The sequence below is a fragment of the Crocodylus siamensis genome, chromosome 2, assembly GCF_052110815.1.
Source record: "Crocodylus siamensis isolate JL-2025a chromosome 2, ASM5211081v1, whole genome shotgun sequence".
Taxonomy (NCBI): domain Eukaryota; kingdom Metazoa; phylum Chordata; order Crocodylia; family Crocodylidae; genus Crocodylus; species Crocodylus siamensis.
The window spans coordinates 188,007,559-188,020,305 of record NC_143396.1 but is presented as its reverse complement, the minus strand read 5'-3'; the positions used below and the strand labels follow the sequence as shown (position 1 = coordinate 188,020,305).

At 41.8% G+C, this 12,747-nt stretch overlaps 1 protein-coding gene across 4 annotated transcripts in view; it reads right to left on the bottom strand.

Annotated features, from left to right (window-relative positions):
* Window positions 1–12,747, bottom strand: part of CYP2R1 (cytochrome P450 family 2 subfamily R member 1) — a 53,471-nt gene that overhangs the window by 18,450 nt on the left and 22,274 nt on the right. For all 4 annotated transcript variants that reach the window (XR_016440258.1, XR_016440257.1, XM_090032624.1 and 1 more), the window contains exons 3-4: window positions 7,287–7,919; window positions 1,126–1,455 (exon numbers count right to left, since the gene is read on the bottom strand). Coding sequence is in view for 2 of the 4 variants with exons in the window: in XM_090032624.1 (XP_089888750.1) it covers window positions 1,126–1,455; window positions 7,287–7,919 (963 nt within the window). In the remaining 2 variants the exon portion in view is untranslated. The remainder of the gene's footprint in view (window positions 1–1,125; window positions 1,456–7,286; window positions 7,920–12,747) is intronic.

Below are 12,747 nucleotides of genomic sequence, written 5' to 3'. Positions count from 1 at the left end.
CATCTATAGGAGGTACCTCTGCCTGTCTGACCCACAATAGGAGGCATCTCTGCCTGCTTGACCCACAATCCTCTCCTGATGGTAGGCTGCTTACAATCTTTCTTCCAAAAACAGAACAGGAGGCCTATCTTTTGAAAGGGACTGGGAATAGTACCTGGGCTTTACTGCTTACTCAGAACGTGGAAGATGCCGGCTTAATTTCCCCCTTTACCTGCTGGAATTCTACCCTACGTGTCCATCTCCCTGAAAATCCCCTGAATTGAGACTGTCCAGAGGGAGTACTCTCTTACCTTCTTGGTGAAGCAAGAATGTGGTGCAGGAAAGAATGCAAGAGTCATTAGGGAAGAGAGCACAGGGAAACCAAGTGTATGCATGACTAGCTAAGTGGTTAAGGAACTTTCCAAGCAAAGAGGAGACCTGGATTCCAGTCCCCAGTCCAGGACTCCTGCATCTTTTCCAGTGACTGTTTTCAATAAAATGCCTATGGAGTTCAGGCATCTCCAAGGTCAGGCAGCAGTTGAACAGGGATGTTCATGACTATAAATTTTTAAAGGTACACCGATATATCGGTCCATATGGTATCAACACCAGTAAAAGGAAAGTTGACATTATTGGCAATCAGCTTTTTTTGGTTGATGTCAATGATGAATGCCCTGTGCATGTCGTAAATGCAGCCCCACACACCAACGTGACCCAGCACACAGAACTGTCACCCAACCTGTATGACTCCCCATGCATCCAGAAATTGAATGGCAGGGGAAAAGTGGCAGCATTAATTACTTCACAGCAATTAACACTGCTACTGATCCACTGCAACAAAAATTCTGGACCATGGGAAGCCTAACCATGGGCCAGAAGTTGAGCACCACTATTTTAGTTGATTCAACTTTTATATAAGTCAAACTTATATAAAACAATGAAATGAGCTGGATAAAATCCTCAGAGTAATAAAATGTCCCCCTACATATGTAGGAGACAGTATTACATAACTTCTAGTACACTGTATTTATTTTTAAAATAGCTATTTAATCAGAAATGTAACTTTTACAACACCCTATAATGGATATATAGTATTGATATTTACCCTGTTGTATCTAGATTTATTAAATAGGCATGAGCTCTTACCTAGTGAAAAAGGAACAAATGCATCTTTCTTGATAAACTGCCCACTGCTGTCCAAAAACCTCTCAGGATAAAACACTTCTGGGTTAGTCCAATATTTTTCATCAAAGTGCACGGAATAGAGGTTTGTAATTACTGTAGTGTCTTGAGGAATAGAATAACCACGCACAACTGTATCCTTAGAGGTTGCATGGAAAATACCTAGTGGAACTATATTACAGAATCTTAAAATTTCATGTAGAACTGCCTCAGTGTAAGGCATTTTGCATTTCTCTTTTAGAGAAGGTGTTTTGTTTGGACCCACGATTAAATCAATTTCTTTATGAACTTGCCCTGTTAGAGAAAAAACCTTTAGTTTATTGCAAAATATTTTGAAATTCATAAAATAAAGAATATATACTTTATTTAAAATTAAACATGAAACATCCAATATTTTACCAAATAATCCTGTATTTTTGTATGCATGTATGATTTACATTTTCAATCTTTATTTTTTTCTTTATTTTCCTGTTCATGGTAATTCTTCCTTATTCATATATATCACAACAAGCTGCACTAACAATTATTTTACAATGACCTGGAATCCTACTTTCACTTCTTTATTTTTCTTTGGTCAATACATTCCTAATTTCCAGGAGCCAATTGGAACTAGGGTAACAAGTTTAAGATTGTAGATAGTAAAGATGAACTACATTAAATTCAAATACATTTATTAGATGATGATTAAGTTCTTTGCTCATAATCTGTATCAATTTATATCTGAAAGATGAGTAAAATTCAATTTAAATGCATAAAAACAACATAGAGAAGTAGGGCTGGAAGGGGCCCTGGGAAATCATTTAATCCACCTGCCTGCCTGAAGCAGGTTCATCCCTATTCAAACCATCCTATACAACTCTATTGTCTAACCTCTTAGCAGAACTACACAAGTCAACCCTGACACAACACAAGATATAACACCTGAATCTGCCACAAGTAAAGTAGGGGGACCACAGTGGTGAATGTCCGGCTGCTGCAAGAACTGTTAAAATATGCTCAAAACACCCCAGGAAGCAGGTCATGCCCCTTACTACAGAAGGAGGCAATACCAACCTGAACAGGGGATTAAATTCCTTCCTGGCAATTGTTTCGACCCTGAGTGGAGTAGCGAGACGCAGCCAGGAACCTCTTGCACTTGCACATCCCAGTAATATCCCCAAACTTGGCTGCAGCTAACACCCAATGCCTTTGAGAAAAACCCTGACAAATGTAGCAGCAAAGGAAAAAAGTTCCACCCTTCCCTTGGTAACCCCACCCTGGCTCCTGCAGCAACTAGCAAAGCCCAGAAACATAGGAAATACCCATGATAAAATGTAAGCATAGCTATACCTATATCATGTCCAACCTCTTGTCAAGCACCTCCACTGCTGGAAAGTCCACAACTTCCCTATGCAGTCTATTCCACTGCCTCACTGTTCTAGCAGTGAAAAGATTTTCCTGAAATCCAATCTAAATGTACTTTGATGCCATTTCAAGCCATTGGTCCATGTCATACTCTCTGCAGCAAGAGAGAAAAGATGTTTCCCCCTCTTCTGCTTGGTGGCCTTTCAGGTATTTGAAGACTGCTAGCATGTCCCTCTTAAGCGCCTTTTCTGCAAGCTGAACATGCCTATTTCCTTCATCCTTTGTTCATATGATTTGCCTTCCACACCTTTCATCATTTTCGTTGCCCACCTCTGGACCTTCTCTAACTCCTCCATGTCCATTTTAAAATGTAGAGCCCAAAACTGCACGTAATAGTCTACTGCCAAGTAGAGAGGCATTATCACTTCCCATGCCTTGCATTTAATGCTTGTACTGATGCATCCTAAAACCACTTTTGCCTTTTGTGCAGCTGCATCACACTACATATGCATACCAAGTCTGTGATCTACCAAGACTCTCAGATCCTTCTATGTAGTGCTGCTGCCCAGATGGTGTCACCCATTTTGTATCTGTATTTTTGATTATTCCTCCTTAGGTGGAGCACCTTGCATTTGTCAGCACTGAACTTAATCCTATTAGCTTCAGCTCAGCTTAAAGGTATGTCAAGATACTTCTAAATTGCGCTGCTGTCTTCCATGCTTGCAATCCTTCCCAGTTTAATGTTTTCTGCAAGCTCACTCAAGCAGCTTTCTATGCCAGCACTTGTATTGTTAATCAACATGGTGACATGGGTACTGGGCCTGGGACAGATCCCTGTGGGACTCCACTTAACCTCCTGCTATTCTGACATTTATAATTACCCTTTGTGCTAGTGGCTATTGAGACGGTTATCTATCCACCTAGCCTGATTTCTCCAATTTATTTATGAGAAGGCCCAGTGGGACCTTGTCAAAAGCCTTGATGATGTCCAGATAGGCTATATCTACAACATTCCCTTTGTCTGCCTAGCTACTTTACCAAAGAAGATCAATTCTGTTTGGCCTGACTTGTTTGACTAGAAGAAAACCCAATTCTTAAAGAGATCTTCCCAGGACCATCCATCGTAGCCTTCACACAAGCACTGAACGTCTCCAACATGATCACTAGATGCAAACTTTCCACAGCCTAAGACGCACACAATGGATCCAGACCATACCATGACAAGAAATGTAAAACCTGCCAACATATCTCCACCGCCCCCCACAATTACTACACCCCACAACAGAACCATCATCATTCCTGGATCTTACACCTGCATCTCCAGAAATGTTATATATCTCATCCAGTGCACCAAATGCCCTGATGGAAAATATGTTGGAAAAACCAAACAACAACTCTGTACCAGAATGAACACACACTGCAAATCTATCAACAACAAGAATACCCAACTACCTGTGGGGGGCACACTTCTCATAGGACAATCACTCCCTCTCTGATCTCTCAGTTCTAATCCTCAAAGAGAAGTTACAAAACACCTTTCACAGGCGAGCCTATGAACTTCAATCTGCTGGATACAAAAAAAATCATTGATTAAATATAAATACTGGATTTATGGCACATTATATACTGCCTAACACCTGATACCCCACGTAACCTCTCTGCTATTTACCAGCTATATTCTTATCACCAGGTCTACATCCCCCTTCCCCTCACTCCCCCCACCTGTTTCTCACCTACTGACTGCCTCAATTTGCATGTTCACTGACTGGCATTCTCACGTGCATACGGGCCTCTGGCTTCTATTCTATTCCATCCAGGAAGAACACAGACCAACTGCAGATGTTTCTTCAGCCTGACGAAGGGTGTTTGTACCTGAAAGCTTGCAAAGGAGAATTTTTCCATCTATCTGAGTTTACCTAATAAAAGATATTGTAATTTACCCAAAGAACTTTGTCTGCCTATGTCCTTAGGCCAACATGGCTACAACCTATACCCCTTTAACCTAATTTAAAATTGCTTTTAATCAATGAAAAAAACTACCTTAAATGGAAAACACTGCATTTAAAACTGATGTCTTAAACAAAGGAAGGATAGTTTGTATTTAGTGAATGGAACTTGCCTGTCTATGATTACCAGGTCCATCAAGGTTTTATAATGAACAGAACTCATTCTTTCATACCTTGTTTCTAGTCATACAGTGGAAGAACAAACCAAGTTTTGCTGCTTTTTCAACTTCCAATTTGTTTCTCAACTTGGAATGAATCCATCATTTGACTGAACTAGATGAATAAGCTGAAATGAAGAAAATATGCTCTCTACATCTACTGAAAAGGCTACTGCTGTCTAAACAAGTTTCAGCATTTCAACAAACTCTAGTTCTCGTGCTAGCCAGTGAATTTACCAAGTCAGCGATCTACCTTTCTTTAAAACATATACCTCTTGATAAATTTTGTTACTTACTGTAAGTTAACAGAATAGATTATATAAAGTTTAGGACAGTAAATACTGTTAGCATTCAGACAATTGGATTACATCCTAATACTTCTCTACTTTTTCATGCCACATGTCTACAAAACACATACTACATTCCCAACATAGGGTGGATGTCTGAAGTGAAATATGGGGAAATCTGTTTAGGTACAAATAATGATCCCTTCAAAAATTATAATGTAGGGAAAAGGAGTCACAAATGAGATATGATTTACCAAAACTACAGTAGCCACTTTTCAGATATTAATATTTGAGCCTGTAGCAGAACTGGGCCCTACAAGCGACCATGCTGCCCCCTAGTGGCCAAACAACAACAGCCTCACCCTGATTTTAAATACCCTTTGTTCTACTCTTTCCTGCCATGCCTTGATGTAATTGTTAGATTATTAAAGGGAAGGTGCCTAAGGGCTCTAGGACACACCTACATCCTTCCTTCATCAGCAGATCCCACTAGCCTGAAATCCAGTCCTCCTTCAGGTGGGCCCACCAGGCACATGCATGTCCCCCTGGTAATCACTGCCCTATGGGCTATTCATGGCCTCCAATCTCCCCTACAGCTGTGTCCATGCCTCACAGGTGTTATGCATCATCATTCAAGTAGGACACTTGTCCCCAAAGCCACCAGGTCAGTTCAGGCCTTTATCCCTTGTTGGGGCTTTGGCCTTCCTGGCTTCTACCCCTCTGCTGTAGGTGGTCCCTTAGTCAAGGCTTCTGGGCTCTAGCCCTGTCAACTGTCAGACTCTCTGAGCCTCTGGAGCTTGTGCCTCTCACTCTAGGCCCCTGGCCCCAAAATTCACCCTTCTGGGCTGCTGGCCCCTGTTCTCTGATCTTCTGGGCTGATCTCACACCTCTCAGGCTACAGGTCCTTGGCCCTGGGTCATCCCATGCTTGGGCTACAGGTCCCTGACCCTTTCTCTCCTACTCTTGATATTTGCCTCACCCCTGGCCAAACTCCAGGCAGTTGTGAGCTATGCAGTCACAACTGGGACCTCCAAACCTCTCCTGTAGTCCCATAACAATAGTATAAACCACAATGCGATAAGAAAGCCCTCTCGCTGTAACTGAAACCTGCCTCCACAATGAGTCCCAACATAGACTCCAGCTCCCTGGCTATACATAACAAAGCTTCCCCTCTTTGGGTCCAAATATAAAACCTGCTCTGGGTTGCATCCCCCTGTAACAGAGAGCCTGAGGATCTCTGTTCCTCAAGAGAAGAAGTAGCCCAGCAGGGGAGCATTGCAGGCTAGGCAGGGTGCAGCAGCTGCAGGTTGCTGCGGCAACAGGCCAATGAGGCTGATTAGCAGGCACCTGCAGGCAGCCCAGGCAACCTGCTGACTGGAAGGGGGCAAAGCCCTGAAAAGATATAAGCTCAGAGCCTAAGCTGACACGCTAGTCTAGCCCTGCCAGCTGCAGTTGCCCCCTGGCCCCCACTATACCCACACACCCTTCCACACAATATACAAGAGTAAGAGTGTATTTTGAGCTATTATGGAATTGCCTCTAGATACACTAGGCAAACCCACAAAAATTGGGACAAAAATATTTTCTAAATAAAATTAAAATAAGTTATAGTAGATGTTTGATTTTTTTTTTTCCGGTTTCGAGATGACAACGTCCTCCTCCCAAAAGAACTACTTCTGGGGCAAGGGAAGGGACTTCTGGTGGCAAAAGTCAGGGCTCATTAAGCAGCCCTCCAGCCAAAATAATTGTCCATCCCTGTCCTAAATATATCATTATCATAGTTCCGATGTCTATTTTACCTACAGATAAAATAATGTAACCACATACAGTCATATAGGGCATTTATACATGTATGTTTGTCTGCTGCGATGCGCCATAAATCCAGCACATCACAGCAGATTCAATTAATTGAGTTTGCAGAGCACACAAACTGACACGTCCAGTGCTGTCACATGCATTTGTATAAGTGTCAAAATGCACATTGGTGCTAAGAAAATGGTAGCGGTGCACTTTGAAACTAAAACAACTTTGAGTTTTAGTTCAAAAGCCCACCGATGCCATTTTCTCAGTGCCATTTTCACAGCATTTTGCTGTTTATACAAATACATGTGATGCAGTGTTAGGCACTTTTAAAATCATCCAGTGCTGTCTCACATGCATCTGTGCATGTGTCCATATTTAGCAAGTGATACAATTCAGTAATATGCAAAACTTGTTATATTTAGTAAGGATTAATATGGAATACTTCAGCATGCCACTTTGAAAACGCATTCCAAATTCTCAGCAGAAAGATACAATATTAGTTCCTCAAAAAAACATAAAATTCTTACCTTGTATGTTAGGATAAAGAGCCATAAACAACACGGCCCATCTTAGGACATTTGTGGTGGTTTCTGTGCCAGCTATGATAAGTTCTCCAACAGAGAAAATTAAGTTTTCTGTTGAGTATGTAGATTCAGGATCATTTTTACTTCGATCCATCTCATCTAAATACGCATCAACAAAATGTCGAGGTGACTGAGATTTCCTGTTTTCAGAGACTCGCTCAATGAGGTCATTCAAAAAGTCATAAACCTCAGCTGCATTTTTAAACAGCTGTTGATGTTTTCCAAAGGGTAAGATGCCAATCAAGGGGAAAGCATTATATAAGAATACTGCAGCACTAGCAGCTAATTCAATATTTTCACTAAAAATCTCAATCATGTGCTGAAATTCAATGTCTTCATATGTAAACCGTTCTCCAAAAAGTATCAGATTAGTAATGTTTGAGACTGCATTTGTTATTAAGTGCTTAAGATCAAATGGTTTGCCTTTGTATGTATCAATGGCATCAAGAAAAATCATGCATTCTTCTGAGATTTTGTGCTCAAAGGACTTTTGACCATATCCAAAAATACGAAAGCTGTTTACAGCCAACTTGCGATGCTCTGTCCAACCTCTGCCATATTTGGAGTTCAATAACCCTGAAAACATATTTTCAAACAATATTTTATAAAGTTTTAGATTTTTCCTAATTCTGTATATAATAAATCTATGAAATAATAGTACATTTTAAAAGGAAATTCACAAATAAAAGTATCCCTATGGCTTGGTTAATAGCGATGTTTATGTCAGTGCAGAAAGGACCACGTTTATTTTTTTCATGAATAAATGTGGGTACATATTACTTAGTTTCTCAAATCCTTAGGAGAGTTATTGTATTCACATGGAATGACAGAAGAGATTCTTTTTCTCTGAGCTGTATGGGCACACCTTGCAGCTAACCAAGACAACCCTTACTGTCATGCTCTTACAGTGAAAAATTGCATGGTATATGTGACAATGAACAAAGAAAGGCTTTGGGAAAAAAGCAGAGAGAGAGATCAAAAGGACAGGTTAAAACAAAAACAGAAAACCTTCATCATTGGCAGCCACTAAACCCATTTTTTAAAATTCACAACTTTTTAGAGACTGCAGATAAAAACGTTGTTACATACAGTAATTAAAGCTTATACAGAGTTCTTTATATCCTTGACGTCCCTACATTCCCTCAATTCTTTAAACCTTCAGTCTTGAGGCCCATTACAAATCTTCCAGACAAGGAGAATGGATTTTAATTCTCTTATAAACCTATCAGTAGTGTTCTTTAACAGATTAGAGAATAATAAAAGACCTCCTCCTTTCTTTTTCCCATAAATATAAAGCAGAGAATCCACTCCCAATTGGATCCCAATATCAATGGATACCATTAGGTAAAATGGAACGTTAAAATCACTCCTTTCTAAAGAAATTAAACATTATTTTGACTGTTTTAAATCTGCAATCCAAACACCCTCTTCAAATGCCTCACATCTGTTTTGCATGTATTTGCCAGGCTATCTAACCTGTAGTTGTCTAGCTCACTGATGTTCAAGGCACAGCCTACAGGTCAGATTCGGCCCAGAAAGCCAGCCCATGGGGTTCCCTGGAAATGTGGTGGCGGGAGAGTAGTGGCAATGTTAATTACGGTGGTTCTGGGAGCCTCACAGCAATTAATGTTGCCACTGTTCCCTGGTCATTAAATTTTTGGACCTGTGGGAAGTACTGCTGGCTAGATGACATAGCTCCACATGCTGGATCAGGCCAGCATGAAAGATCAGTTTGTGGTTGTACTTGGAGTGTAGGGTTTGACGTAGTGCACAGAATCTGACCCAGCATGTGGTCCTGGACTTGATGCTTGGGATCAGTTGGCACATCAGACTTGGTAGGCAGGACTGGCCTCATGTGTTGAATCCAGTCTATAAGCCAGCTGTCTCCCATATATCTGGTCCATGTGCCGGAACAGTTGAGTACCACTAATCTAGAAGATCACCACATTTGCCCTTTTTGAATGTTGGAAAAACAAGCACTCTTTTGTAATTTCCAAAGTATTCCAGAATCTATTAATAATTAATATCACAGTCCCAGAGATTTCCTTAGCCAACTCTTTTAGGACCTTGAATCAATCTATTCAGAGAGCAGAGATCTTCATTTAAAGAAAGTTAGTTCTTTACTTTACAGGAGTGCATGTATACAGTAGCTATGCCCACAAGTATTCAAAATCTTTTTTTAAGTTACTCCCCTTATTAAAATATATTATTTTATAGCTGTCCCAGTTTCTTCAGAAAGAGATGTAAAATTAACCCAGTCAAGTGACTTCATAAAAATACAAAAGAGCAATACTTGGGAAAAAATAAGTTATGTAAAATGACATACGAATGAAGTAAATGCCATTATAACACCCAAGGCAAAATATTACTCGTATAATATTCAGAGAATCAATAATACAATGATACTGTGAAAATGCTATCCTTCTTTAATGGAGAATTAATAGCCATGTACTGTGGCTATACAAGAATAAAATCTTTGATTATAGCAACACGTGGCTTATAGAGTGCTTTAAGAAATAATATTTGCCCTGAAGTCATTATTGTTTCAGATTATTTTTAAGAAACATCTTTATCTATAAGCTGACAAAATAAATAGCCCTGGTAAAGTAGAAATACAATTTAAATTATAATTCCTTTCTTGTTAAAAAAAAAAAAAAAGATAAAAGGGAAAATGAAGATTTGATTCCCTAAAAAAACAAATCAAGCTCAATGTCATGAATGTCAAGGTTTCCTTCAGCAAGGATAAAATAATTTAGAAGTAAGTAACCTCCCCTCACTCCCTCTCATCTTTTTCTAAGGCTACCTGGACAGGCTTCTCAGTGGCATATAAATGGATTGATGGATAATCCAAAGGAAACAGATAAAAATAATAAAAAGCTTATAAATGTGCTGATTCTATAATGCATTCAAGAACTAGACATTTATACTGCAAATAGGCAAATTTTTTAAATGCCAAATCAATGCTTTGAGGATATCATTCCTTTATCCTTTTAGTTTATATGCAGTACGCATGGCTATCGGACATAACAAACAACCCCTAATAATAAAACTCTAGCAAGAGGACCAGACAAGTTTGTGCTCTCTTATTTGAGAAGCACGTAATACAGGAAAGAAAGGCTAGAGAGATTTCTGTACAAAATTTTAATGCAACATGCAGTAAAAACAACGTAGCTTCTTTTGCATATGCTTGCAATGAGAACACTGCTGAAGCAAACCCTGCAGATTTGGCAGGTGTTCAGATACTAGAGAAATGTGTGCCAGTGCTAGTACCAAAGTCAGACAGCACCAGCTGATATTATATGTGGCCTTCTAGTTTGTGATCCATTAGATTATAACTAGATAAATACAATTAGAGGGCTATTCTAATATACCCCTCTTAGGAACACCACTTATTGGCACCAAATAAAATAGCCAGATAGGTGGCTTTTGAAACCTTTAGTCCAGCATTTCTCAACCACTGGATCACAAGAATATATGAAAGGGTCATGAACAAACTTTAAAAATGGATCAATAAACTTTAGAAATGGCTTCACCTTTTAAAGAAGAAAAACATGGGAAACCGTGGCTTTTCCCTTGCAGGCTGGCAGCATTCCAGGCTGAAAGGGGCTGCTTGGGGTACCTCCTGCCCCACACACTGGGGAGCTGGGACCCGGGGGTGGCAGGGAGCAGGTCAGAAGGGGCACTGGGCTGGGACTGGCCACTGATGTTTACAAATGGGTCCTGGTACAAAAAAGGTTGAGAACCACTGCTTTAGTCGATTCAAGGAAGAACCCCAAGGACTTTTCAATGCTGAGCATGTGAAGAAGGGTCTCTGTGGCAGGGTACCTTTGGGTGCCTGCCACTTTAAGGGCAGAGGCAGGCAGCTACCAGGTGCCTGATGAGGGCAGCCATTTTGAACACAAGGCATACAAAGGCTGCAGTTTGCTGTAGCTAGGGAAGGCAGAATCATCACTTAGCTGAGCTGCAGCAGGAACAACCTTGGAGGTAAGGGCAGGAGCTTATGGGGATGGTTTGGGCATGACCTAAAACTGCACCCTGCCACGGAAGGGTGACCTGGTGAGGCTTCTGATGGCGCAGGAGTCCCCAGGAAATGCCAGGCCAGTTACCTTCCCAATGAGAGGCAAGTAGGGGTGCCTTAACTCCAGCCCCCATCTTGGGGTGGGTTTTGGAGGCAGCTGTGGAAGTAGTGGGGGCCAGGTATGCCCATGTGTAGGTGCCTGAACCCAGCAGGGATATGAGGTCCCGGAGACCCCAGAGGGGGTAGTACATTGGGAGGCCCCGCACGGAGTAGGGTTGAAGTGTGAGTAGGCCGATTAGGGCTGTGTGTGTGAGGGGGCTGAGTAGGGCTGAAGTGTGAGTAGGCCTGAAGGACAGCCCAAGGGGCATGCCAAGTAGGGTCAAATGGGAGTAAACTTGAAGGACAGCACAAGGGCCAGCCCCATGAGAACTTGTGCCCGGTGGGAGGCTTGGGGCAGAATTAGCCCAGGGTTTGGCATAAAGCCGGACCACGTAGAATACGGGAACTCGCAGAACCCAAAGGTTCTGCGTGGTGAGGCCAGTATGAGCATAGCAAAGCCTCGTGGCCCAAGAGGGGCTGCTCCAAGAGAAGCAGGGCAGTGGAGAGAACCTGGTGAGAGAGGGGTGGAGTGGAAGAGGCCTCCTGTGAAAGGGGAGGTGGTGTGTGTGTGTGGAGCCCAACTTTGGACTCAGTTTGCTCTGGTCTCAGACTGGGATTAATGTTAACTTAGATGCCGTCTGCAAGGCATGGACTGTGGTATAGGGGAGGAACGGAGCCACAAATAGCACCTCTTGGCATTGAGGCATGTAATGGGCAGTCTCCCATATTGACCATCTGTTTGTAGGAACAGCAAAGTCATGGCAGGGGGACCAGGCGGATTGTCCTGCAGCAGCAGGTGGGCAGGCCGACATAAGACCCGGCCCTGAGAGAAGCCCCCTGTTACAGTCTTCCCAGAGCAGGTATGGCTGAAAGGGACTAAAAGCACTTGTCCAGTCTAGTGGGGGCCAACTTTTTTGGCAGGAGTGCTACAAATTATCTCTACACTGTTCCCAGATGCCACTCCAATTCCCTTCCCCTGCCGTTCTGTTCTGCTTTCTGCTCCAAACTATGCTCCCTGTCTGATCTGCTGCTCTGCTTCCTTCCCTGTGCTCCTTGCCTGATTTGCTGTTTTCTGCTCCCTACCTTACTCATTGGTTTGCTGCCCGTCTCCTTCCTGATCTGCTATGTACCACACAAAGAAGCTGCCTGTGCCACTTGAGTTGCAGGTTGGTCACCCCTGATCTAATCTATCTACCTGTACTGAGGGGACCTTCCTTATAGAAGTATGTCTAAAACTGTGCTTATTAAAAAAAAAAAAAAAAAAAAAAAATTTCAGAGAAGTTGATT